Source organism: Poecilia latipinna, unplaced genomic scaffold (genome assembly GCF_001443285.1).
Source record: "Poecilia latipinna isolate Pla-1442-1.1 unplaced genomic scaffold, P_latipinna-1.0 Scaffold917, whole genome shotgun sequence".
NCBI lineage: Eukaryota > Metazoa > Chordata > Actinopteri > Cyprinodontiformes > Poeciliidae > Poecilia > Poecilia latipinna.
Genome location: NW_015113533.1, coordinates 196,962 through 223,727, shown reverse-complemented (window position 1 = coordinate 223,727; position 26,766 = coordinate 196,962). Strand labels below are relative to the sequence as shown.

The 26,766-nt window shown below is 36.1% G+C and overlaps 4 protein-coding genes, 1 long non-coding RNA gene and 1 other non-coding gene across 6 annotated transcripts in view; 4 read left to right on the top strand and 2 right to left on the bottom strand.

Annotated features, from left to right (window-relative positions):
- Positions 1-637: 637 nt before the first annotated feature.
- Positions 638-3,778, bottom strand: LOC106957587 (uncharacterized). The gene is made up of 2 exons (XR_001426984.1): positions 3,608-3,778; positions 638-2,316 (listed from the first exon to the last, which is right to left on the bottom strand). It is a non-coding gene; the product is annotated as an uncharacterized LOC106957587 (long non-coding RNA).
- Positions 3,779-4,126: 348 nt separating this feature from the next.
- trnat-cgu (transfer RNA threonine (anticodon CGU)) lies at positions 4,127-4,198 on the top strand. Its single transcript has one exon. It is a non-coding gene; the product is annotated as a tRNA-Thr (tRNA).
- A 1,966-nt stretch (positions 4,199-6,164) lies between these two features.
- On the top strand, positions 6,165-8,311 carry LOC106957595 (pentraxin fusion protein-like). The gene is made up of 4 exons (XM_015048982.1): positions 6,165-6,249; positions 6,320-6,385; positions 6,470-6,677; positions 7,832-8,311. The coding sequence occupies exons 1-4, from the start codon at positions 6,207-6,209 to the stop codon at positions 8,238-8,240; spliced, it is 726 nt and encodes a 241-aa protein (XP_014904468.1). The 5' UTR covers positions 6,165-6,206; the 3' UTR covers positions 8,241-8,311.
- Positions 8,312-9,155: 844 nt separating this feature from the next.
- On the top strand, positions 9,156-16,714 carry tsen54 (TSEN54 tRNA splicing endonuclease subunit). The gene is made up of 12 exons (XM_015048980.1): positions 9,156-9,254; positions 10,586-10,744; positions 10,851-10,914; positions 11,799-11,882; positions 11,952-12,050; positions 12,123-12,175; positions 12,772-12,879; positions 13,406-13,811; positions 13,885-14,020; positions 14,092-14,152; positions 15,315-15,428; positions 16,349-16,714. The coding sequence occupies exons 1-12, from the start codon at positions 9,199-9,201 to the stop codon at positions 16,497-16,499; spliced, it is 1,491 nt and encodes a 496-aa protein (XP_014904466.1). The 5' UTR covers positions 9,156-9,198; the 3' UTR covers positions 16,500-16,714.
- Positions 16,715-18,497: 1,783 nt separating this feature from the next.
- On the top strand, positions 18,498-23,104 carry LOC106957594 (5-hydroxytryptamine receptor 3A-like). The gene is made up of 8 exons (XM_015048981.1): positions 18,498-18,773; positions 18,985-19,029; positions 19,166-19,275; positions 20,653-20,825; positions 20,904-21,064; positions 21,138-21,348; positions 21,594-21,737; positions 22,746-23,104. The coding sequence occupies exons 1-8, from the start codon at positions 18,696-18,698 to the stop codon at positions 22,994-22,996; spliced, it is 1,173 nt and encodes a 390-aa protein (XP_014904467.1). The 5' UTR covers positions 18,498-18,695; the 3' UTR covers positions 22,997-23,104.
- A 1,017-nt stretch (positions 23,105-24,121) lies between these two features.
- The window catches only part of LOC106957583 (5-hydroxytryptamine receptor 3A-like), a 6,615-nt gene continuing 3,970 nt past the window's right edge, over positions 24,122-26,766 (bottom strand). Inside the window, exons 3-9 of the mRNA XM_015048971.1 lie at positions 26,440-26,484; positions 26,238-26,347; positions 25,990-26,162; positions 25,289-25,440; positions 25,005-25,215; positions 24,776-24,925; positions 24,122-24,466 (exon numbers count right to left, since the gene is read on the bottom strand). Of these exons, the coding sequence (XP_014904457.1) occupies positions 24,216-24,466; positions 24,776-24,925; positions 25,005-25,215; positions 25,289-25,440; positions 25,990-26,162; positions 26,238-26,347; positions 26,440-26,484 (1,092 nt within the window). The 3' untranslated portion in view covers positions 24,122-24,215. The remainder of the gene's footprint in view (positions 24,467-24,775; positions 24,926-25,004; positions 25,216-25,288; positions 25,441-25,989; positions 26,163-26,237; positions 26,348-26,439; positions 26,485-26,766) is intronic.

Sequence of the window (26,766 nt, the reverse complement as noted above, 5' to 3'; positions counted from 1 at the left end):
TGTCTGTCTTAAACATCTACTTATAATTGGGTGTTTTACATACAACTATAACAACAAATGCTTGTTTTAGCTGGATCTTTTCATATAAGTTGATTTTATATGAATAACACTAAAAATGCTGGTGATATTGTTTTAGATTCATAGAAAATGCATCCATTATGTTTTCTGCAAATGTTTAGTTTTTTAAATTATTATTTTAAACCCTAAAAACAGAAATAAAATGACACCACATTACTTGAAATGTTTTTTCATGTTCTCAGCTCTAAGCAAGTTTTATTTATTTAGCCAAATATGGTTCTAAAGTTGCAGAACACTGATCTAAACAATCCACTGTAATAAGATTATAAATAGGTTTTAAATGGGTTTTCTACAGATAATCCAATCCATGGTGATGATCTGTGGATTTCAAAGTATGATGGAACACTATATAACATCATTAAAGTAAATTATTACATTTTTCTGAATGTAAAAACATTTACGTTTTGGGACTGTGGTATAAAAAGTTAACTAATTTTGAGAAAATTATATAGAAATATGCTCATCCATAGGTCAGGATGTAATAAAAAATGCAATGAGCACAAAACAATAAATATTTTATAAAATAATTACATAAATAGTCATCAAAAAAGTCAGAGGCTGAATTAAAATGACATTTATTTGTCACATTTCCTTTGATATCATGACTACAGTTGTGAACAGTGATAGTAAACATGGGGACTGACCTGTTACAGTAGATAAAACCTAATTTTATAAAATAACATGTTTTAAGCACATGGCACAAACAGGACAAGCAATGGGAAACTGCAGAACACATATATAAAATTTTAGAAACCTCTAAACACAAAAAAATAAATAAATACAGACACAAAAACGCAAGATTACTTTTGTCAGAGCATTTTAGTCTGGAGTTTATAGGTAATCATTAAGGATAATAAACAAGATAACAGTTCTGTGTTAACTGGAACCAGTGCCTGAGATGGAGGAACCGAAATAAAAGCCATTTCTGACAGTGACATGCGGTGAGGATCTTAACTGGTCAGACACTGACTCATTTTGAACAAATCCAAAATAGAAACTTATTTTTCAAATTTGACCTTTAATAAAGTTTTTTATTGTGTTTTAATCAATTGAATACAATTCAACAATATAATAGCAAAAAAACAAACTATTTAATATAAGGTCACATTTATTTTTTTAATTTTGAATGCTTTCTTTGGCTAACTTCTTTGTATGATCTTTCCTTTTTATTTTTTTAAAATCTGGCAACCTTAAAAGGTTCTGTTCTGACTGCATTTTTGGTTTTCTGACTGTTTTCAGTCTTTTCAATGTGCAGAAGAGAACCTGTTGCCTGTAGCGCTTATGGGGCACAACACTGCCCCCTATCGTTGAATAACGGTACTTACTGTTTCACCCTGTGCACTGCGCATTTACAGCCGATTAAAAAGACTAAATATGCCACTCACATTTATTAAACATATTATACAGACTGAGGAACGTCAACATATATAGAACATGTGTTATCTAATAAATATATTAGCGATGCAAAGAGAACAGTAATGCACATGCACCAACTGCTGTATGTAACACAGCGCCCCCAGAGGTAAGGCACAGCACTACACTGCCTCACTTATTTCATGTATTTCAACAGGCAATGTGTAAATTCAGCCATTTTTGCCATAAAAAAATCGATGTTCTTGACATTACAAATAAAAAAACTAATTTATACAAAAAAATTTGATGTTCTCTCATCATTATTAGCATCTATTTTACTTTTCAGGATTACAGGAGAGTTCTCCCCTGACCGCACATCGCTGATCCAGAGGTGGCCATGAATCTTTTGTTTGAAATAAATAAGTTAGTTGAGTTTTAAAACATGAATGAATGAATAAATTAACATTTAAAAGATCTTCAAGCTTGTCAAATGGATAAAGTGCCACACTTCCTTCAAGAACCAGTCATGGTTTCGTGTTAGAGCAGCAGACAGACCGAGATTAAAAATTAAAACACAGAAACTCAGTGGACTGAACCATCAGTCAAACTGCCAGCAGGAGCAGTCTGACCGTCATGCAGGAGGTTTTTAGTGTTTTCTCAGTAGTATGTAGGCCATGAGCAGGACAAGGCCCGCCGACAGGCCTGCAATCACAAATTGGTGGATGGAGAGGACGTGCTCCAGCGTGTGGATCCGCTCCTCCATGGCGCTGGTGTGGAAGTAGTCGTAGATGCCGGCGGTGATGCTCCACAGCGCCCACACGGCGTCCACCACCAGCGGCATGGTGGGCGAGGCTCAGCTGCAGGCCGCAGTGGCTCCGTCAGAGCCTGCAAGGAACTCAACGAATCAGCTGGAGATATGCAAAAAAGCTGAATACATATATATTCCATGAGTACGTCTTAAAATTCAGTTCACACTGATGAGTTCCTCCAGGAATCCATGACTGATTTTGGAATTTTTTGCAATTAAAATCACTGATTTTCTGGGGCTATTTTAGATATTTGAATTCAAATAAGACATCATAGCAGGCAATTGCAGACAGAAACAACAAGATGAGTAAATTTCCACCACACAACTCAGAAATTTTTTGATTAATCTAAAAAATATTCTAGAAAACAACTTTGTAATTTCTGAGCCCCCAAAGTCAACCATTTTCTTAAAAAATTAAAAAAAATTGGAAATTTTTTAGAAACGTAGAAAATGTCAAAATAAAAACTTTTAGACTTTTGAAACTCAGAAAATTCCATCTTTTTTTCTGGAAATTTTTTAGATTAATCTCAAAATTTCAAATTTTTCTCCAGTAAATCTTCAACTTTTGGAGCTTATAAGAGTTCCTTGTTTTTTATTTTAGAAAACGTCTGAAATTAATCTCAAATTTCTGAGTTATTTTTTTTTAAATCAATTTCTTGACTTTTGGAGTTAGAAATGTCCTTGTTTTTTCAAGAAGAAAAAAAAAAGGAAAAGTTTCATATATTAAGGTCAAAATTTCAGAATTTTTTTCAAGCAAATTTTTGACTTTTGAAACAGAAATTGCATGACAATAAATGTGACCTTTTATTACTCGCCACATCGACCACAGACTACATTAAATCAGGCTGAGGGACGAGCCTGATTTAATAGGAAATACTGTCATGTATTCAGTTAGTCAGTTAGCATCATTTTAACCCAATGTTTTGGGCAATTTTTGCGGGATCTGTTGATTTTTCGGGTGAAAAATTTTAAACCAGAAAACCAAGAAATCACACCTCAGAAGAACCGTATTCTGATCTCCTCCAATGAGAAATTAACGCAAAAGGAGCAACAATCAAGCACTGAACTCGTCACACGCCTGGCATTTCTGTTTAAAACGTAATTTTTAATTGGATTATATGTAGTATTCTAAATTTCTGAGACTGAATTTAGAGTTTACTTTGTATTGTATTATTAAGAAAGTAAGGCTTAATGATTTCACTTTTGTGTGTAATTAATCTCTGTTTCTTTCAGAAATTAATAAAAAATATTGAACTTTTTCACGATGTTGTCATTTCTAGAGCTGTATTGTACTTGTGCTAATTAGCCACATGCTTGTTAGCAAACGCCTCTGTTAGCTAAAACAAACATTTAAGCTTTATTACTTACAGCACGGCTAGGTCAAAAATATTATGAAGATCATAAATATCCATCCACCGTCCCAAACGTGCTTCCCCGAGCATTACATTCTCATATTACAGCAGCAGAAATGTTGAAATCCAATCTGTTGTGACCTATCTACTTCCGGGTGTGCTCCACTGTCAACGTTCCGCTTCCCTATAAGATGCCTATTGGCAAAGTTTACACTTTAAGGATTTCACCCTATAGTCCAAAATAAAATCCATAAATTGACATCTAACATATCTTAATGTTATTAATGATATTTGTGGGAAAATTCGGCATTCATTATCGAATTAAGAAGAGGATGGTTTTGATTTTATTACTTTAGAGTGAGTTAAACCGGCCGGTGCGTATCATGAGTGGGTCTGCAGCTTTGATTTTGGATTAACTTCATGTGCAGCTGTCTATATGTAAATCTTCAAGGAATACTTAAAATTCTGGAATGGAACAATCACTATGACAATTTATGCCATTAAATAAGGTCGTAACATCCGAGAATTCTGGGTAGGCGCGGTGGCCAAGTGGTAAGGCGTCGGTCTCGTAAACCGAAGATCGCGGGTTCGAACCCCGTCCGTGCCTAGCTAATCTGGCTAATAACCAGGATGGGGATTTTTTACCTACAAATTTATCCTCTTTGTTATGGTATTTTCTCATTCAACCTATTTTTCCCTAGACGAGCATAAACTGACAATACAGAGGAAAACAGTCTTTTTAACAGGAACTGATTGAGGATTTGAGAATACAGAGGATATATTTGAAAAAACAGAAGAACTGAGATAGGAGTCCTTTATGCACATGAAAAACAAGAAGTTAATAACAGAACGGAAAATAATGTAGCAGAAAAGGAAAAGAGGCCAGTTCATAAATCTAAAGCAGATTAACTCCAGACATAACTGTACAGAACTGTCAGAATGGTCTGAAACCTTCACAAAGTTTTATAAAAATAGCAGCCATTTCAGACACTGAAGTCAAGTTGTTTCTTAAAAATTATTCAGAAATTGAGAAAACTTAAAAACCAGTCTTTAAAATATCCACAAGGTGGAGCCGAAACCAAAATGTGCCAATTAGGTTCTGCCATTTCTTTAAACCAATATTTCAGTTAAATTTAACTTCAACTGAATTTTCATCCCTGCTCTATTGTAGAAAGTTCAAATTCCAGGTTTGAAACTGACACACAAAAAAATTAAAACTGAAAAATTATTTTAAATTAAAAAAAGTTTGAAATTAAAAAGAAGAGGTGAATCTGAAAAAAATATTCAAAGCAACTTTTCAAAAATTGGAAAGTGAAAAACAAGATTTGAAACTGAATAATTATTTTGATACTGAAATAGAAGTTTGAAACTGAAAAAAGAACTTAAGTAGATTTTCACATCTTTTTTCCAGTTTTGAAATAGTCTTTTTCAGTTTCAAAGTTTTTTTCAGTTTATATATTTTTGAAAATGCACATGAAAAAGTTTGTTAAATTTTAAGCCATGGCTCCTACCGCGACAATTAAGTAAAATTAAATTATTGGCCAATATCATAGAGAAATTCACTTTGTTCTCTCTTGCATCTTTACAGAACTGACAGAAACCAAACTATTTATAGATTTATATGGAGAGAGAATATGTATTTTTACATATCCAAAGATCAGCAGCTTTAACCCTCATTTTATAGAATCCAGGAATGTCGATGGTCACTTTACTCACCAACTGCCCCAACCAGACCCAAAAAAGGTTTTGTGTCTTTAATATTCACTATATTATAGACACATCATATCTAATCTGTTATGTGTAAGTCAACAGGGCAAAGGTTTTGCCAACAAACTGAGGGACAGCTGTGGAATCAGAATTACATAATTGAAAAATAGAAAGTTTGCACTGACGAGGATTCATTTGGTTTACACTGTTTTTGAAATGTTTATTAATGTTTTGATTGTTACAGAATCTCGTGTTGTTGTTTGATGTTTTTTAGCACTTGATAAAATCAGACAATAAAAGACCACTGTGTGACATTTCTTCACAAAAAAAATTACTGAATTGTCAAACTGTTTTCAACTGTAGGCAAATACAGGCTGATTCCATAAATTAGAATATGACTGAAAAGTTCCTTTGTCAGCAGTTCCATCACCAAGTCAGAGACATTATACATTAGATAACTTCCGTTTTAACATATTTATATTTCGTAGTATGTTTAAGAGCTGCTAAAAGGTTATTTTTGAAAGGTACTATTAATCTGACAAGCCTGATCAGATCCTAATTTATTGAATAAGACTGTAAGGCATTCACATGTAAGTTTTGGCTTTATTCTTAGCTCTAGAAAAAAAAAGGTCTTCCACACCAACAGTTCCAGTAACTGTGGGTCTGTGGGTCCATCAGCAACCCCTGGCGCCCACCCAGCTCCTCCTCGTCCCCACCAACTTCCAACACAAAGTTACACCCTTGGACCAATAGGTGTTCATGGTTTTGTGGTCCACCATGAGGGCACAGTCGAAGGGGTCAAAGGTTGTGTGGGTGGTTTTGAAAAACAAATATTTTCTCTGGGCCTGGAATTTGAACTTTTTGTGATAAAGTGGGGATGTAATGAGAATATAAAGTGTTTCGTTTTCATGAGAATTTCAGCAGTTTGTCTTTGTCTTCATTCAACTACAGGTGAGGCTTTAGTCTATATGTAGGACATATTTACTCCATCAGGTCATTGAAAATTAGATTTTTTTCACAGGTTTACTCTCTTCTCTGAAAATGAGGCTATCATTCGTTCTCCTTCTTTTCTCTGCTGCAGTCAGTAGTAAGTTTACCAACATCTCCATCAATGCTTTTTTCCCTCTAAAAAATAAAAATTGAATTCCGTTTGAATTTTTCTCTCTCTCAGGGAGTGAGGCCATTCGAAGCCTGGTCTTCTCCAATGAAACCAATACCAACTACATGGAGATAATCGCTGAGAAGCCGCTCCAGCTGACAGCGTTCACGCTGTGCATGCGTGTGGCCACTGAGCTCAGCGGCGAGAGAGAAATCATCCTGTTTGCGTATCGGACCAACAACTTTGATGAGCTGAATGTGTGGCGGGAGCTGGATGGAAGGTGAAACCCTCAAGTTTGTGTTTATTTGGCAAAAAATATTAATAAATAAATGCGAGATTTCATTTTTCAAAGTGATATTTTCACCTTGCTTTTCCATACATTTATAAACAAACTTCCAAACTAAATATTTAATACACAAAGCTTAATAATATTTAATATTTAGCTTTCAAATTGAACATTTAGTCAGAAAGATAAATATTTAGTTTGGGGAATAAATAATTACTTTGGAACTATTTAGTTAGCAAAATAAATATTTGAATTGGAACCAAATATTTAGCTTGAAAACTAAATATTTTTCCCAGACTTAAACATTTAATTTAAGTCTGTTAAACATTTAACAGACTTAAATGTTAAGATGTTACAAACAAACATGTTACTATAGACATGTTTGTACTAGTACTAGTTTGTACTAATACCACTAGTACTGTTTGTTAATAACAAACATTAGAAAATGTTTGGTACTAGTCAAACATTTAGTTAGTATGAAACTAAATGTTTGGTACTAAATATAGTTTAATTTTATAGTTTTAGTTTGTTTACTAAATACTAGTTTGTAAGCTAAATAAATATTTAGCCTCTTAACTAAATATTTTTATTTGACAGCTAACTATTTAATGTTCAAACTAAATGCTTGGTTCCAAATTAAATATAGTTAGGAAGCTAAATATGTATTTTTGCTAACTAAATATCCATCCAACCATCCATTTTCTTCCGCTTATCCGGGGTTGGGTCGCGGGGGCAGCAGCTTCAGAGGGGAGACCCAGACTTCCCTCTCCCCAGCCACATCTTCCAGCTCCTAACTAACTAGTTAACTAAATATGAAAGCTAAATATATAATTTATGAATCTTAGCTGTGTCCCTCTACCTGTAATTGCTGTAAAGGTGCTAATGGTGGATAAACAGGACGACCGTCATCGGAGGCTAAGCTAACTAGCTTGAACGTCACAAGCTAGCAGGTCCGCAACAGATTGTGATCGACATTTCTAAATCCCGCCTCCGGGATCTGATTGGTTGTTTGATCTACGTCATTTATTTTTCACAGATTTTCTGACAGTTACAGCAAATATGTAAAAAAAAAAAAAAAAAAAATTGTATTATAAAAGTTACAAGCTTTAACTTAGTTAAAGTGAAAAACCACACATCTTTCTGTTTAGATTGTCCTTCTACCTGAGTGGGGATGGAGTTCTGTTCCAAGTCCCTTACCTCGGCTTCCTGCAGACTCACCTGTGCTTCACCTGGGACTCCAGCTCAGGCGCTGCGGCTGTCTTCATGAATGGCAGAAAGAGTCAGACCAAAATCTACCGGAAGGGTCACACCATCCGTCCCGGAGGCAGAATCATCCTCGGCCAGGATCCTGACAATTTTCTGGGTAACTTTGATGCAAAGCAGAGTTTTGTGGGGGAGATTTTTGATGTGAACATGTGGGACTCGGTCCTGTCAGACTCTGCCATCCAAGGTCTGTTTAATTGGAGAAAGCAGGACAGAGCAAATGTGTTTGACTGGCAGTTTGCGGAACTTAGACCGTTTGGAGCGGTGGAGGTCATCAATGTTGATCCGATCTGATTTTTATTATTTCTTGATGCAGAAAATGTTCACAGTTTTCCTTCTTTGGGCAAATAAAATGTATCCTGCAATCTTTTTGTTGTGGTCATCATTTGTGCACGAATTGATAGAATGCAATATTTTGAAACTTATGTGAAATAGTATAGAACAATTTACCAAACAATATTCAAAACAGATCTGTAAAGAGAGAAGGCAAATACAACTGAAATTTTCAATGATTTCTTTTAGTTGTTAAGTGAACTATAATATTTATTACTGAATAAATAAAATAAAAATAAAAAAATAAAATTATATGAATCCACCAGGGATCAAAGTTGCAAACACTTTTACACTCTGAAAAAAGATGAAGCACTGTCCTATGACTATACTTACCTATTTCCCACAGCTGCAATAAAATAACATAGAGTTTTTTAGAGAATCTAATCAAAGGCTTTATTAGTTGCATAAGACAGAAAACCCTGAATTGCTCAGTGTGTTGTGCGTGTTGTTGAATGGCAAGGGAATTGTCCGAAAAGCTCAAGAAAGACAAAACTGTCTTGCATCACTGCTAACCCAAGACAAAATTCCACTTGAATTTGCTCCTATCTGTATAAATGAAACCTAAATGCTTTCGGTATTCTGTTTTGTGGAGCAATAAATAAAAATTACAACTTTTCAAGCCAATGGACCACTAACGTTGGACTTAAACAATTTAAACTAAAACGATTAACAGCTTTATCATCTATAATCTCACACAGATTCGATGTATTCTTTCAGAAATGATATTTTAAAATATTTATATTATACTGATATACAGACAAAATCCAGAAGAAAATATAGTTTAAAAACAAGGAAAAGTTTTTTGGGGGATTTGACGCCCTCCTGTGGCCGTAGTTCTAACTATTTTTATTATGAAACAGGCGGGCATTAGGACCCGGAAGAAGAGCAGGAAGCAGTAGCGGCCGGCGGACAGACTGTCATGGCGGACCAAAACAAGCCAGAAGGCGCAGAGAACTTCTTCAATGAAATATTAAGGTTTGATTCAGTTTAATTACAGTAATTATAAGGTAATAAACACTTTAAAATATTAGTTTTGTCTTTTAGTGGGTGTTTGTCTCTGATTTTCGGATCTCTAACTTTCTCTTTCTCGTCAACCTGGTCTAAAGTTAATCACATTTCTTTGCAGTGAATCATAATCAAATGACTCATTGTACAGAGAGTTGTTATAACTAATAGGAACATATGCCAAAGGAGTCACAAGGTTTGCAAAGGTTGTTTCTGTGTTTCTAAATTTTCTTAAGGCACCTTGAACTTGTGTTTCTCTTATTTTATTTTTGTATAAAAGTGGTTGTGTTGATTAATATTGTTAAGAGTTGCAGTACCCTTTGTTGATATCAGTTGAACATGTAATATTTTATAATATTTTCATTAGGTGTACATACTTAGTTCTCGACAATAAAATGATTTTTTTCAACAACTTAAGGGGAGAAATGTTAATAATGAAGCTATGAAATTCAATAACATAACAAATTAGTTTTGCAAAGATAGTTTAAAAAGTGTCATTTTGATCCCACAAAGTGTTGAATTTTCAGCGTTTAATTTGAGAATTTTTGAGAATAATTCAGATGTTTGTTTAATTATTTTAATTTGTGCTTTCAGTTTGTTTGAAACAGATGTGATCTTAGAAACTAGATGGCTAATTTTAAACCGTATCGTAATAATTATCAAACTGCTCAACACTGTGATAATTTCTTTCACCTATCTGCTGTATATTTACCACCTTTTCACCTTTTTCTTGAAGTACTCAATAAAAATGAGACTTTAACGGATAAAAACACAATGTAAGGCGCTAAAAGATTACAAGAACATTTGTTTTGTATCCTGAAAATTAAAGTTGTTAGCTGCTTTCATTTTAAATATTTAATAAACGTTTTAGAGAACATCTGTTGCTACCAAAATCTTAAATGTTCAAATCAGCTGTTATGTGCCGTAATACTGATAAATTCTGATAGACTTTATTTCTTGGAAGTATTAAATCAAATGAAAGTCTGGGAATGATACATATTCAATTATTTAAAAAATGTATAATTTTTATGATTCTCTCTTGCATACATTCAATCTTGTGGTTAGAATTTAATTTCTTAATGCAGAAATTTACCAATGCATTTAATGTCAATGTGTTTTTATTAACAAATAGTTAGCATTGCAGTTATTGTGCTATAAAAATCAGCTTTAGATAGAAATATCTGAGCCAGTCAGCTTTCTGGCAGTCTGTAGGTTGCACTTTCTAGCTTTTGGTGAATTTTGTCTGAAACAGGAAGTTGCTGTGGCTGAGTTTAGTTGTTCTGTTTGTAAATAACTTGCAGCCCATGTGAGCTGTTTGCGGCCCGCTCCAGGAGCCATAAGATCCCGGCCCGAGGCCAGAAGGATTTCTATCCGGATGACTCGGAGGAGCAAAAGCAGCGGCTGCAGCAGAGCCTGGATGAACACTGGAGCCTCATTTCAGAGGAGCGGGTCGAGAGGCTGTCAGTGAAATACCACACTCCTCACTTTAAATCAGTGGCTTTTTGTCATTTTTAGGTGGTGAAAAAGGTTTTTAGCTCAGTTTTGTCTGTTTTTCTGTCTCTGCAGAGGAAACCTGGTGAAAGCCATCTGGAGTCCCAGTGAGCGGATTGTGGAGCTTCAGACTCCTGCTGTGAGGTTTTTTAATTTGTCCACCTTTTTGCTGTTTATTTGTCTGAAAAGTAGTGCATGCTGGGAAAAAGATAGACTTTTCAGCTCTGTACTAATTAGCTAAATGTATAACTTAAGAATGTTTGATTAGCAGAGTTTGTTATTCAGGAAAACTCTTGACTAGCCAGAAATGTTGGTCACATTTCTTTCTTAGAATATTATGCAAAAAATCTAGACTTGTTTTATAATAATAATAATAATAATAATAATAATTATAATAATAATAATAATAATAATAATTATTATTATTATTATTATTATTATTATTATTATTATTATAAAACAAGTTTTTATAATAATAATAGTTATTATTATTATTATAAAACAAGTCTAGATTTTAATTTTTATTTTGGGAGTGGGAGTTATTTAATATTGTTACAGTTTTATTTTTTTCTTTTAATCTTCCGCAGTGGTATTTACTTTTGAATAATTTATTTTATTCCTTATTTCTATATTTTCTTTTGTTTTTACATTTATTTTATTTTAAACTTTATTCATTTTGTATTATTTTATCTTTAATTATTACTCAAATTTAATTTTATTTTCATTTTATTTACTTTTCTATTAATTTCTGGCAGCTTTTGTTGCTTTTTAAAATATTGTTAAATATATTTTTATTGTTTTTTTGTCTGTATTGATGGAAACATAATTTTTTCTGGAAATGTAGTAAATTTTGAGATTTTTTTTTCTGTTGATTTTTTCTGTTATTTAAAGTTGAACACTGGAGAGGAGGGGACCAAAAATGCAAAAATCATTTCAGATTTTGCTATAAATTGTTAATTTGTCATTTCAGTAATATTTCTAGAAGCTAATAATTTTTTTATATATATATTTTTTCTTCTTCAGGGGAAGTTTTGGCAGACGATGGGTTTCTCTGTAGAAGGGAAGCAGCTCCTCCTCCCTGAAGAGGCGCTCTACCTGATGGAGTGTGTGAGTGTGTGAGATGCTGCTCAGGTTTGGCTCTGCCGGCGCCTCTGGCTGACCGTGTGTGTGTTTCAGGGCAACCTGCAGGTGTTCCACCAGGACCTGCCGCTGTCCATCCAGGACGGCTACGAGGCGTTCCTGTCCTCAGACTCTGTGAGCCTGCAGCAGTATCAGGTGCAGTCATGACTCTGAACGCTGGAACATGCATGTCTGCGCTGATCTGATCGTTCTTCCTCTCCATCGAAGGTGTTCGGTCATCTGAAGCGGCTCGGATATGTGGTGCACAGGTTTGATCCCAGGTAACAGAATCTGAAGGTGGAAACGGTTCTGTTGCTTTGAAGTGTACAAAAAAAGTTCAATCAACACTTAAAAAATCTATTTAGGATAAAACTGGATTGTTGGTTTTAATGTGTTTTTAGTGGTTTTAGATCTTTAAAATACAAATCGATTATTTTCATAATCGATTATTCTGACAATGAATCATATTCTATATATTTTTAATGTAACCACTTACTAGAAATATGTTAAAAGATGCAAATAAACAAATAATTCAGAAAATAAACTGAATTATTTTAGTGAATTAGAACCAGGTGAAGTTAAATTTGCCACTTAAAGAGTTTTGGGTAAAACATGTTTTAAAACAAAAGTTGTTTTTTTTTATTTTAAATGTAAAATGCAGATATATATTTTTGAGCAATTTTGGTGTAACTACTACTCTGAACATGTTGTTTATTCAGCAAATGACATCGACTAAATGAGTTGATGATTATTTCAATAATCGATTAATCATGATTAATGATTAGTTATTGTTCCTAAAGTTTCTGCTTATTGATCTTTATGGTTCTGCTGATCTCCAGGTTTCAGGCTGATTGTTTTTCTTTCTGCTTCCTGTCAGCTCCGAGCCGTCGCCCTACGCCCGGCAGCTGAACCTGCCTCGGTCCAAGGACCGCGGGGCGAGGCAGCTGAAGAGGAAACGCAGCCCCAGCCCGACGCCCACGTCCAGGTCAGACAATCAGTAAAGGAATCGATTATTAGTAATCGATTATTCTGATCATTTACTGGAGGTAAATTTGTCTCAGTGTCATTCAATCAAACAAAAACTAATCTCAATAAAATACATTAATTGTGGTCTAAACGTTTGGAATTGTAATGACAAATTTTTCTGTAATGAAATATTTTATTTTGGAAAAAAAATGTTCTGTTTAAAAAACTCTTATTTTAATCAAATAATAAATTTCTTCTCTTGAACAGAAAATGTTATTTGCAAAACATAATTTTTTATTTGCTCATGTCAGAAAAGTCTGTATACTCTGGTTAGCGATTAATCAATAACTAAAATAATCGTGAAAAAAAATCCAAAATAATAATCGATAGATTAGTCAACAACTAAACTAATTTAAAAAACAAAAGAACTAATTGATTAATTAATAATTAAAATAATCAGTAGTTGTAACCCAACGTGAAGAAGTTGATTAATTTACAGTTTAAATTGCGACATTTTTAAATGTTTGTTTTTTCTGTCGCCTCAGTAAAACAGCAGCAAAGTCTCAGGCTGAGGAAATGGAGGAGGATGATAAACTACCTGAGTCCCACCTGGTGGCCTCAGCGGCGCCTCAGACTTCCTCCTCCGGCCCTGCAGGTGAAGTCCAGGCCAGGACCTGGTGGCCGGCGGATGTTCCCGAGCGGCAGGCGGGTCAAAGGTCGGCCCCCGGTTCCCAGCGCTGGGACTTCAGCTCCATCTGTTTCCCTGACCTGGGCTCCGCCGGCCGCCTGGCCCCGCCGGACGCCTCGCTGCTTCCTGGCGGCGTGATGCCTGGTGTGTGCGACGTCGCCCCCTGGATGCGGAGGATAAACCTGCGGAAAGTGAAAATGTCTGTGAAGGAGGAGGAGAGGGAGAGACGGCAGCGGCGGCGGGATGTGAACAAAGACAGAGAGGTGAAATCATCCAGACGACAGAATAAAATGTGAATGTTTCCCGTTTCTGTGGGAGTAATGCTCAGGTCTTCAGGTCCGGAGGTGCAGAAACTGGGCCGAGTACCACGAGCTGCTGGAGCGGCGGCAGGCGAAGCGGCAAGGCCGACCCGCTCACTTATGGAGCGGGGAAGTTCAGCCTCTACACGACCCGACTCAGCCCATCTCCACCGGTGAGTTCAGGCCGGATCCCAGGATTTTCACCTCCTGGTTACAAACTGAGATTATCTCTGTTTTATTTCAGCGGAGCTGCTGGAGAAAATCAGCGTGATTAAATCGACTAACCTGCTGGAGGGAGCAGCCAGGTACCAAGAAAATACGACTTTAAAAGACGTGATTAGATGCTTTTATATCGTTTCAAACTGTTTGACAGCTTTTGTTAAGAGAGGAGCCATGTTGGGATGTTGGAGGAGCAGGAGTTTCTAAAGAGGCCCGAGGCGTTAAATTAAAATGTATTTTAAGTCATATTTGATTCATATAGCATTTTTATAACAACTGAAGGTAACATAGTCACTTGATTATGCTACAAATTTCCCCTTTAAGATCCTGCAGAGGAGTCGTACAAAAACACAAAATCTTTGGTTTAGTTCCAAGTGCAAAATGTTAATGTACTTGAAATAAGGAGATAAAATTAGGAGCTCGTTTAAAATTTTTAATATTGATTAAAAATTGCTTCCACTGGTGGAACTAGTACTAGTACTTTTAATTCTATATTTTTTCTAAGTTGTTGCTTTTTCATTCATTATTAGTTAATTTCTTAAAAACAAATTACATTAAAAATGTAAAATCTTTTGTCTGTTATCTGTAAAGGTCTGTAGGTAATTCTCCTGTTCTTTAATTTACATTCATGTGCTTTTTTAATTAGTGGGCTTTCAAAAATCAATTTTACTAGAAATAATAAAATGAATGTAGGAAAATGTATGCTAAATTAATTTTATTTTTATTTATTGCCGTATTTGTGCCAAAATAACATCAGATATTTTTATAAATAGAAATCTTAGCCCATTTATCCCACATATAAAGACTTAGTTTTATTTAAATTTAACATTTGATCATGTATTTAAAAATGTTTTATTTAATTGCTAAATCTAAGCTCCAAACAATATATGTGTAGATATAATTTAGACTTATAGAAATATTAATTGAAGATAATTCCCATTAAGGAATTAAGGATTAGCTGTTAAATCAGCGGCAGCGCTGTGTTTCGCCCACATTATTATGCTTTATAATAACAAACATGACCTTCCTGTTAAACGCAATTAGCCGCCATCAGCTCCGAGTCACCTCTGAAAGGAGACGATAAATCAGATACGAGCCCGTCCCGCCGCTGTCACAGTTTACCATCTTTAATTTCCAGAGCCATAAAGATCCGGCTGCAGCGTTTTGTCACCGTGTGCTCCGGTGAACGCCAGTGGTGATGAATTGTTGCATCGCTCAGGAGAAATGGATGTCCCTTTGTCTGCTCAGGTTCAAAGTTTCGGAGGAATGGAGGATTTGTTTCAATGTTTACCAGCCGGATTCGGTGGCTGACTTCAAAAAGAGCAACCCGGGCAAGCCGTACGCCCGCATGTGCGTCTGCAGGTAAGCAGCGACGGCCTGAGTCATCGTTTACTCAGGATCCACTTGCAATAAAACAATCTACACGATTTTTATCACATCCATTGTTGTCGTTCCGATGAAAACAATCAGAGGTGTCCAAAGTGTGACCTCATCAAATGGAGCTGATGCAGATGGAGACTTTTTCTTTCTCTTTGTGTGAGATTTTCAAATTTATATCATAAGTAGAAAATTTTAGGTACAAAACAAATTTTCTGTTAATAGCCAGTTTATTAAGTTTTTTTCCTTTAATTTTAATGTCTGAGTAATCTCCAGCAACCTTTTACTCAAAACAGACTTTTCACACTGTACAATATTTGCTACACTTTCAGCTGCTGCTGTTCAAACGAGCCAGTCTAATTGAAAATCTGTTCCCCTCCTCACCTGTGGGGGCGCTGTGCCAAAAACTATTGTAGAAAATGCCATGAAAACCCCTGAAGAAGAGCGCAGCTTCCTTTTTCACAAAATTTTAACCAAATGGAGTGGTGTCAGATTTTAGCAGTTGGAGGATTTCTCTTTACTCTTTGGCTAATGATCACGAGCCGTTTCTCCTGCTAGCGCCAGGCTAGCACGTTTGTTCTCATTGTATTTACCCAGAATGCCCTGCGCTGTAGTCCACTTCCTGCTTTTTGGATCTTTCATAAATGCAGAATGTTAATTTGTTGCTGAACAGGTGAAAATAAAATTCTCAATAAAATAATGTTGCATTTCTTAACTAAAAAATAAATAATCGTGCTTTTAACTTGGTAATTTTGACCCACGGTGCTAAAAGTTTGGACGCCACTGAATTAATTCTTTTTGTTCAAAAAATGTTAAAGAAAATGTTCAGTATTGTCTGATTTTGTCTTTCCAGTTGCTGATGAACTTCCTAAATGTTGCAGATTGTGTTTCTTCCTCTGTTCCAGTTTTGATGGTCCTGTTCCAGATCTGCGAGTCATCAAGCAGCTTTCGTTTCAGAGTGGCGACGTTCCCATCGTTTACGCCGCTGTGGATCACGGAGACATCTCCTTCTATACCTTCAAGGACTTCCAGCTGCCAATGGACGTTTACCCCTGAGATTCAACCATCCGGGAGTTTTTAAACCTTTATGAGCTATATATGGAAAAATACAAACTTTTTCAAATGAAACAATTCACCTTTTTTCCACTTGTACCAAGAAACCTGTAAGGAATGCAAATGTTTGCCTTGTTTTTCTTTTGTTTTGGTGCCAACAGACGATTAATATAATGAGAATCACCTGTTTTTTATTATTAAATCATTGTTTACCTGTAGTAATCAAGTAAATTGCAGTCTATAATTAATTAATTTCAAATTAATCAACATTTTCAATTTAAATAACATTTTTGCTGCTAGATTGTTGAATAAAGTCATGTGAGCTTGACAACAGAGATATGTAATGTTTTAATGTGTTATTTTGGTTAATCGATCATCAGTAAGTCCTGATCATTCATGGAGCTTCTTTAAAGACGTGGGCTGTGGACGCCGACATTAGCTAATGCTACATGTTTAACATTGGGATGCTATTTTAGACTTGAATAGCTTCGCTGATCAGCTAAATCTTTTCAGTATTTACATGAATGCAGCAATAATCTTTTCAGCGTCAAATCAGATTGGTTAAGAAAAATTAACCCCCAGTAGAACAAAGAGAAGCGGCTGTGGCGACCACCGCTGCTGTTATGCGTCATATTAGCGGGCGTACCAGAAACCGGCTCGGTCTATGCTTGCATGTACCAAAAAAACACAAAAGCAATTAATTACATTAAATTTTGAAACGTTTTAAACATAAATTTATATATTTCAAAGTTAGCCACATTTTATTTCTCTAATATTAGTAATCGAATTAAAGCCTTAAATTTTCGGTCCCCCTTTTTAGCAACGTCCTTACAACAAATGTCGAAATGGACTACCATCGATTCTGGTAACCAAAAAAAAAACAAAAAACAAAAAAAACAGGATAAATGTGTGTGCAAAAAATACCGCGTTTCCACAGCTATGGTGGAGGAGGAAGAGGAATTGTCTTAGTTGGACCTGTGTTCAAGCATTTTTAATAATTTCAGGAGTTTTGGGGGAGAAACAGCGATAGATCTGAACATGTTAAATAGAAGTCAACAGCACCCTCTGACATTAAATTATCTGATACCAGAAATATTATCTGTGCTGGTCAAATTCAAATTACACATTTATGATGTCCTTCCTGTATGAATGTTTTTTTCAAAAAGACTTTGTATTGCCTTGTTGCTGAAAATGTGCTATATAAATAAAATCCTTTACCTTTTAAACCAAGTCAACAGATTTTCCCAAATTCTGTTTTCATTTCAACTTGTTGCAGTTTCTAACCAAGCAGTAAAGTAAGGTACTTCTTATAAAGTAACTTGTAAGTACTGTAACACAACCCTTGGATTCTGGTAGAGTAATATTTGTTTAGAAAATAAAGTAACTTTGCTAATTTCAAAAGACTGACCTGTAAGTTCTGAGAAAGTACTCCATAATGTATAATAAAATCTGAAAGGTAACTTGTAAATTTCTCAACATTCTTGAAAAGTTACTGTTGAATTTTCAAGATGGTACAAACTGTTTTATGTTTTGCAACCAAAAATTTAAGTTAAGATACCAAATATCCTCAGGAATATTTTGCAAATTTACAAGTTCTAGTTTTCATTTGCTTCACATCAGTTTACATCCGTTTAAAGCGTTACGTGAACAATAATGTAATATTTATCTATTTAATTAAAGCGCTCTACAGTCACAGGCAACTTAAGCTTCATTATATGAATAAAAACCTCCCACATGGTGTCGAACTCAAATGTTGACTTTTTCCTGCAGCTGCTGGAGAACAATTGAAATGCTTGGAGGGTTTATTATGTTGTTTTCCTGTACATGAGATGAACAAACAGAAGATGCACTTAAAAGGCTCCATCAAAGCCTCATTTGCACTTTTTTTGTTGCTGCGTTTATGTAAGCAGCTTCCCGGTTTATAAAGCTTCACTCAGTCTGAATTGAACTGAAGGGAACTGAAGAGCATGGCAGCTCTACGGATATTTGCTTTTATGATACTTGCTGGTAAGTCTGTTACTTAAAGATGTTTATATTGCAAGTAGGAATCAAGAGACTGAATATGTTTTGAGTTTGTGTTCAGGTCTGGATTTTGTTGTCTTGTTTGCAGCAGGTTTTTGCAGCAGTCTGTCTTCAGATTGCACATATTATGGTCTACTGGAACACCTCAACCTGACTGCATCAAACACGGGTCTAGAAATGATCCGACCTGTGAAAAACTGGACCACCACCACCCAAGTGAACCTGGAGATGGTGCTGTACGGCATTTTAGGGGTTGTAAGTTTCCTCTCCATTTGTTTCATTCAAATGTTTCATTTTGCCAAGTTTCCAAATAGTTTTTACATTTATTTTTAATTTATTGTATTTATTTGATTTGAACAGTACACATTAATCAACATTAGTGTCAGTGTAAATATGCAGGAATTAGCACAATAGCTAAATTACATCACAGGTTTCTTTGACATGTATAATGTATTGATATCTGCAGGATGAGAAGTCCCAAACTGTCACGACTCACATTTGGGTCACAAAGGTAAGATTTTTCTCTAGTCAGTTAAACATTTCATTCAATCTGATGAAATGACGTTTGTATGAAAATATATTCATCTTTACTAAACTGTAAGTGCTAGAAACACTCTGTACAGCTCAGCTTTTGTTTTTTTCTTAAGCATTGGACAAATGAATTTCTAAGGTGGAATCAATCCGACTTCTGCGGGATAGACGAGGTTTCTGTTCCCAAGGCAAAACTCTGGATTCCGGAAATAGCCATTCAACAAGAGTGAGTATGCGTGTGTGTGTGTGTGTGTGTGTGTGTGTGTGTGCTTGTATATAACGCATATTGAGGACCATTTTCATTGACAGAAAGAGGTCATTTGTGGAAAGTTTTAATTTTCCTGATTGACACTTTTTTAGGAACAAAAATGGCAACTTTTGATCAAACAATCCAAACTAATTGAGCGACCTGATCCCCTCCACACCTGTGGGGGTGCAGCACCTAGAACCACTGAAGGAAGCAACACAAAAACCTCTGAAGAAGACATTGAGCACAACTTCCTTCTTCAATGTAAATAAAAATGGAGTTGTGTCAGATTTCAGGGGTTGCAGGATTTGTCTTTTTTCCTCCCGCTATCGCTAGACTAGCGCTTTTGTATTGCCTTGTTACTGAAAATGTGCTATGTAAATAAAATTTTGGTTGTATTGACCCAGAATACCCTATGTGTTAGCCTACTTCCTGCTTCTGGAGCGGTTTCTGGTCCGCCTGACATTCACATATGGATTCAATCCACACCAGAGTTCACTTAAACAGAACCCAGATCAAGGTTTGTTGGCACACCAGACTTTGTTTCTTTGGTGTGCATCAGAGTTTAATTGGAGATTCGCACCTCACCAAAACAAACTAGACTTTCTAAGCAAATGAACTGAAGTTTGATTAAAGTGGATTTCACGTATCTGATGTGAATTTAGTTCTGGGTAAATACAACCAAAACAAATGTGCTAGCTTTGCGCTAGCAGGGAAAATGGCTCATTGTCTTTTACCAAGGCCAAAGGAGAAATCCTCCAACCTCCAATCCTCAAATTTTTGTTTACATTTGTGAAGATGAAGTTGTGCTCAGTGTCTTCTTCAGAAGTTTTTGTGTCGTTTCCTTCAGTGATTCTTGGTGCAGCGCCCCCACAGGCAAGGAGGGGAACAGGTTGCTCAACCCTCAGTTACTTAACTGACTGATTTTAAAAGTAACTAAGTTAGATTACAAGTTACTTTATTAGGTACATTCAACAGCTGCAGCCTCAACATAAAACTGACAACCAGGGCAGCATTTCCTCTCTACATCCTGTCCCACTAACTTCAACTCTCACCCACTTACTGGTTTTGCACCAAAGTCCAGCTGTTGTTTATATGTGCATTTTAGTTGCAGGTATAAAACTATGCAACATTAAAACTGTGTGCAATGCATCTGGTTGGTTTGAATGGCTTTTTAAAAACTGCTTTTTGTGTTTCCTATTGTGATAATATTATTTAACTGACAATCTAAAACATGTAAGTGTGACAAAGGCAAAAATAGAAGAACTGTGAAAGGGGAAATGCCTTTTCACAGCATTGTATGCTACATTAGATGTTATCTGAGTCTAAAGTTGCTTCCTCTCCTGTTGCCTTCAGTGCGTCTGATGACAGCAGCATCCATGAAGATCCTTGGGTCATCGTGCATCCCGACGGTTCTATGTTCACTTTCCTCCGTCAGAGGCTGACCTTCACCTGCCGCTTCAACCTCTACAAGTTCCCCTTTGATTCGCAACGTTGCAACATCACATTCATATCCATGGACAGTAGTGGTAAAACACAGACTGTCAGATTAACATCCAGGATGGAGTCAGGAGGATGAATTAAAGGTTCTTCTGTCCTGTGCACAGTGAGCAGCTTGGTGCTCGGATCAGCCATAAACGACTCGGTTCTGATGGTCACATCCACGCAGTTCATGATCACTCAGGGAGAATGGGGTCTGAAAGACATCGAATTAGTCAGTGGTAACATAACCAACGGGTGGAGATATCACAGCACACTGTCTTACACCGTAAGAACACATCCACGGAAAGTTTGTTCATTTTCTGTAAGTCCATCTGACCCCAATCTGCCGTTTCTTTCAGGTGACATTGGACAGGAAACCGTTTCTTTATGTCATAAACTTCATCATCCCGCTGGTGTATTTGCTGTTCCTGGATTTGGCTTCTTTTTCCATCTCTGTGGATTCGGGTGAAAAGTTTGGCTTTAAAGTGACTGTGCTCCTGTCCATCTCCGTCTTACTGCTGATTCTGAAGGACATTTTACCCTCCACAGAAGTAGACCTGCCAGTGATTGGTGAGTAGAAGCCGCACTGCAAAAACACAAAATTTTACAAAGTATTTTTGCTCGAGTTTCTAGTGTAAATATCTTAGCACACTTGAAATTAGACAGAACTAACTTACACGTAAGCTATAAGAGCTTGTAATTCCTTAATTTTGACAGTAGATCATGCAGATGGAAATTGTTGAGCTCGTTTTAATTTATCGTGTGATTAACTGGCTTATTGCCTGCACAGCTGTATTAAATGCCTGTTTTTCCAGCCAACCTCTGCGTCGCAGTGTTCACCTTGGTGTGGCTCAGTGTGCTTGAATCCATGCTGGTGAGCTTCCTACTTAACCTGGATCCATGTTGTGATAAAGAAAGTAAGAAAATTTACATGAAAAAGGACAGCAAAGTTCACAAAGGTATGTTCTTAGTGAATGTTTCTTAAAAAATAATTTTATAAATTTGTTTACAAATATTTTATTCACACAAATAAGACCATTGTTGAAGTTATGAGACAGGTGGGGTGTCTTCACAACTGATAGTCTGGTAGACTCGGTTTGATTTGGGACCAAACGTCATCATCTGCTCCACCTCCAGCTGCTGTGGTTCTGAGTCAAACCAACCTGTTCCCCTCCTGGCCTGTGGGGGCGCTGCACCAAGATCCACTGAGGGAAACGACACGAAAACCTCTGAAGACTCTGAGTGCAACTTCCTTCTTTACCAGATGGAAACCAGAAATGGAGTGGGATCAGATTTTAGAGGTTGTAGTATTTCTATATTGTCTTTGGTTAAAGTCCTTGAGCCATTTCTCCCGCTAACGCAAAGCTACCATGTTTGTTACCCAGAATGCTCTGCTCTGTAGTCCACTTCCTGCTTTTGGAGCGGTCTCTGGTCCGCTTGCTGTTCATAAATGCATTCAAACCGAACCAGAGTTCACTTCAACCGAACTGAGATTGGGGTTTGTACTAGGACCAGAGTTTGACTATAGCTCAAAGCATTCTGGGTAAATTCAACCAAAGCAAACACTCTAGTTTACCGTAGCCTCTAAAGTCTGACTCCACTCCATTTTTGTTTCCATCTGGTGAAGAAGGAAGTTGCTCTCAGTGTCTTCAGAGGTTTTTGTGTCGTTTCCTTTAGTGGTTCTTGGTGCAGCGCCCCCACAGGCCAGGAGGGGAACAGGTTGCTCAAAGGGTTTGGATGCAGTGTGAAAATTAACCACAGCAGCTGGAAATTTAGTTCCCCAATTGAACAGAGTCTAAAAGACTATCGGGTGTGAAGAGTTTGTATCAGAGATCTGTATCTCTATTTAAAATGACTTAAATAAACGTTAAAAACAGTCCTAGTTGTAGGCTAAGAATGCAAACCTGTACTATTTAGAGTTAAATTATTACATGAATGTTGATTAATTATATTTTAATGATTTAAAGAGGCTGAAGAAGAGAATGGACAAGTTAAACCAGAGCAGAGTTGCTTCCCTCTGGGTAAACTCGGGGCTGTCGAGCTGCTGAGGCTGATACTGGAGGAAGTGAAGGCCGCTCGACAGGAAGCTGGCAGTCAGAAGAAGCACAGACGCTACCAAAGGGTGGCCACAATCATTGATAATCTGTTCTTTGTTGGATATATTTTGACTTTTGTAGCCTTTGTGATGCATATTTGTATTGGATGGATTAATCTTTAAATTTTTATCTGAATTTTCTTGACAGTTTTTTCTGCATGCAATGATATCTGCCAGTGGATATTGATAAGTCTGTTTTTTCCTTAAAAATATGCATGAATTTAAACATCAGATGACATTTTTCCTCATACTTTTACAAGTTTTTATCTTTGTTTGACTCACAATAAAATGTTACACATATGGAATGCAAACCTTGTAATTTACTTGAACGCCAATGCAGACATATGTTCACATGATGCAAAACTAATTAACATGCTAACTATAAAACCAAAGTAATAAAAAATATTAATTTAATTAAATGTTCAATTATGCATTTATTATTTCACTTTAATTGTGTGTAACAATTTACACCAAATTTATATGTTAGCAATAATTCAGTAAACACTAAAAGTCAGAGATGCAAAATACGTGGAGAAACGATGTTCTGAACAGTGATACATCAAAAATGTTTGTTTTACTCTGAATTAGATCCAACTCTTAGTTGGTAAAATGGGAGTAGAGTAATTTGTATATTTCCTATCATAAATCTGAGTCTGTGGCTCCATTCTTGGGCCTCATCTATTCAAAATCTACTTGTTTCACCTTACAGAGGTTACAGAGTAGCTCCATATGCTGATGACGATTTTATTTACCTGCCAATTTGATCCATCAGTCACTGAGTGTTTGTGACTTTTATAAATTAGTGAATGTCTCAGAAATTTCTCAAATTTGATTCCAAAAAGAGAAATTGTTGCATGAGGATTCAATTTGACTTTTTTTTTGATGGATATTTATGTTATCAAGAGAGGTCATTAAAACTAAATCTTTTGTTGAAGGATTTTAAAATTATTTCTGATGGTCTATAAAGCAATGAAAGGTCTGGGGATTTGATTTATGAATTTAATTGTTATTCATTGTGTTACTAAGCTTCATTATCATCAGTACAGCACATTATGTGAATGGTGTAATACAGTAAGACTTGCATTGCATTAATTGTGTATTTATTGACCATAAACTGGAACCCTGCAAGGTGATTCAGGTTTATTTACAAGAACAACACACATGCGAAAGGCGGAAATACTTTATTGTCTTAACTGATAGAAATTTACTCTCAAACACAAATTTTACATTGGAGAAATGAAACACAGAAGCTCCTACAGTGCAGCGCTGACTGACCTTCCTGGACGTTTGACTGACACAGCGCACTTTCTGAAAGCACTGGGAGAAGTTTCAGAAATTGGTTTTAAATGTGAAATTTCCAAAGACTAAATAAAAAAACCTGTGAAAGCACAACAGTGGTAAAATACAGGACGAAGAATACAGAGTCAAAGATTTTAACCCATCTAAGCCTGTTGGACTTTTCCATGTTTTTCTGTGTTTCTGGGGGTTTTTGACCGGGTTTCGTTCTATCCATGATGAATTTCGGCAGCCGTGGATCACCAGGTAAATCCAGCGGAGAGTTATTCTCCTCTGGTTTATCTGTTCCTGCAGATTCTGTGAGAAAATATGCACAGAAACGGACCGGTTAGAAATGAAATAATGGAAATGTTTGACTGTTTTAAGAGCAGAAGCACCTGAGTGAAGATGCCCAACACCTTCTTCACATCTAACAACATGGTTTGATGTGAGACGGTGGGGGCCTGGTTGACCTTTCATGACCTCTGGAAACATTTGTTAATATCTTTAAGATGATAGCAGCACAAACAAAACACTTGCTGCACAATTGTTTGACACCAGTTGTGTTAGATTTGAAGAAGGTTTTGGGTGGTAACTCCACTCAGGTAGCAGAAACAGGAATCGTACCGTTTCTGTTACCAGCTTCTTTCACTTTGACGACCTCAGCATTTTGGCGTTCCTCACCAACACAGCAGGCGACATCCTTAAACTGGCTCATCAGCATCATCTCCAACACGCTGATCCACACCAGGGTGAAAACTGAAACACAGTAGATGGCTGGAAGAAAAATATGGATAAATGTTGGTTTCTGTTTGGTGACGAATGCAGGAATTACAACCAATCTGTGGCTTCCTACCCATCAGCGGCAGAGAGTCCTCAGTGGACGGTAAAATGTCTTTAAGAATCTGCAGAAGGACGAAGACGGACAGCAGGATCGTCACCTTGAAGCCAAGCTTCTCGCCGCTGCTCTCACTGATGAAGAACGAGGCCAAATCCAGAACCAGCAAAAACAACAAGGGCAAAATCAAGTTGATGACGTAAAGAAAAGGTTTCCTCTCCAGGGAGATCTGAAGAAAACAGAGTTTTATTTTAAAAACAGCACAACTCCTGCTGGGATTTGATCAGAAATAATCATCTTACCTGGTAGACAAGTGCACTTCTATGACCGACAGACATGAAACTGATGCTTTCTATCTTCACCAGCTTCCATTCCCCCTCAGTCAGCATGTTGAGACACAGCAGCTTCGTCAGGGTGGAGTCGTCGGTGGATTTTACCAGCTTCAACAGACTCTCTGTCAAATCATAAAAGAAACAGAAAAAGATTAATTAATTAATTAATTGGTTTATATATCGTCTGTCTTTCCAAATTTCCATCTAAATTGTTTTCTATATTTCTCTCACCCTCTGAATTAATTTCTTTCCAAATGTATTTTTTGTTCTTTCGCTATTTGTTTTTTTCTTTCCTTTGTCCTTTCTTTCTAAATTTCTCTCTACATTTCTCTCTTTATGGGAGATTCAAATATTTCTCAAACATGTTTGAAAGATTCAAAGCAAAACTCCAGTTATGTTTTTGATGAGGGATAAACATGATATAAAGCTAAAAAAAAAAGTAAATTAATTTTACATAATAATAATAATTTAATTTAATTTAATTTAATAATAATTTCTATCTTTAGAAATAAAACTCTAAAAGGCTTAAGCTTTATCAATTTTTTCAGCAGAATATTCTCTTCATAAATGTCTTTGTGGATGCTTTTTGTGCATCTGCACCACGTTTATAAACCCATGTTGATGTGGGGATGAAATCAGGACATAAATCTTTATTTATTTATTTAATTTACCGTCATAATTCAGGGATGAAAACGTGATGTTGCAGGTTTGGATGTCAAACGGGAATCTGAAGAGGTTGAACTTGCAGATGTAGGTCAGCTGAAGCCGTTTGACCACATCGACCTTCCCGTCCGGAAACACGCTGACCAGAGGATCGTCTTGAGAATTTATATTATCAGAGGCACTAAAAGAAGAAAATAAAATCAAACCAGATCATTGAGCCACAGATGTTTTATTGATTTATGTTTTGGTAACTTACTCCTCCTGTATGATTATATCTGGAACCCAGATCATTGAAACAGGAATGGTCAGCATGTTTATCCCACAAAACTCAGAGGAATTCCAGGTCAGATGTTCATTTATCCAACACTGGAAAATAACAGAATAAGAATAAGGAAAAACCCTGAACAGTTTCATCAAAATATGATAACAAATCTCAATATAATCATTTATTTTCTTACCATTTTGACATAAATGTGAATTGTCGCAGTTTGAAGCTTCTCATCCTGAAGACAATATGAAGAATGTTCAACACAAAGACTGATTTTAAGAGCTGCTGCATTATTTTCACAGCTTTTTCATGGTGGTTTTCTTTTTGGTATGATGACAGCAAAAGCCATAAAAATCAGGGTTTTCCAAACTTTTTGTCACACGGTCCAAAATTATTGAGTAAAAAGTATTCCAAAAGAAAAAAATAAAACAAAATAAAGCAGAAAAGGAATCTGGTTTTTAATTTGTTTTATATAAAAAGGATACTACACTGCAAAAACACAAAATCTTAAGATTTT

Bases quoted from the DNA above. Each gene is read 5' to 3' on its own strand.
- LOC106957595 (XM_015048982.1), top strand. From the start codon at position 6,207: ATGAGAATTTCAGCAGTTTGTCTTTGTCTTCATTCAACTACAG. The intron at 6,386-6,469 runs GTAAGTTTACCA...TCTCTCTCTCAG, and splicing joins TTTCTCTGCTGCAGTCAGTA to GGAGTGAGGCCATTCGAAGC. The intron at 6,678-7,831 runs GTGAAACCCTCA...CTTTCTGTTTAG, and splicing joins TGGCGGGAGCTGGATGGAAG to ATTGTCCTTCTACCTGAGTG.
- tsen54 (XM_015048980.1), top strand. From the start codon at position 9,199: ATGGCGGACCAAAACAAGCCAGAAGGCGCAGAGAACTTCTTCAATGAA. The intron at 10,915-11,798 runs GTGAGGTTTTTT...TTTCTTCTTCAG, and splicing joins TGGAGCTTCAGACTCCTGCT to GGGAAGTTTTGGCAGACGAT. The intron at 12,880-13,405 runs GTCAGACAATCA...CTGTCGCCTCAG, and splicing joins AGCCCGACGCCCACGTCCAG to TAAAACAGCAGCAAAGTCTC.
- LOC106957594 (XM_015048981.1), top strand. From the start codon at position 18,696: ATGATCCGACCTGTGAAAAACTGGACCACCACCACCCAAGTGAACCTG. The intron at 19,030-19,165 runs GTAAGATTTTTC...TTTTTTCTTAAG, and splicing joins CTCACATTTGGGTCACAAAG to CATTGGACAAATGAATTTCT. The intron at 21,065-21,137 runs GTAAGAACACAT...CGTTTCTTTCAG, and splicing joins ACAGCACACTGTCTTACACC to GTGACATTGGACAGGAAACC.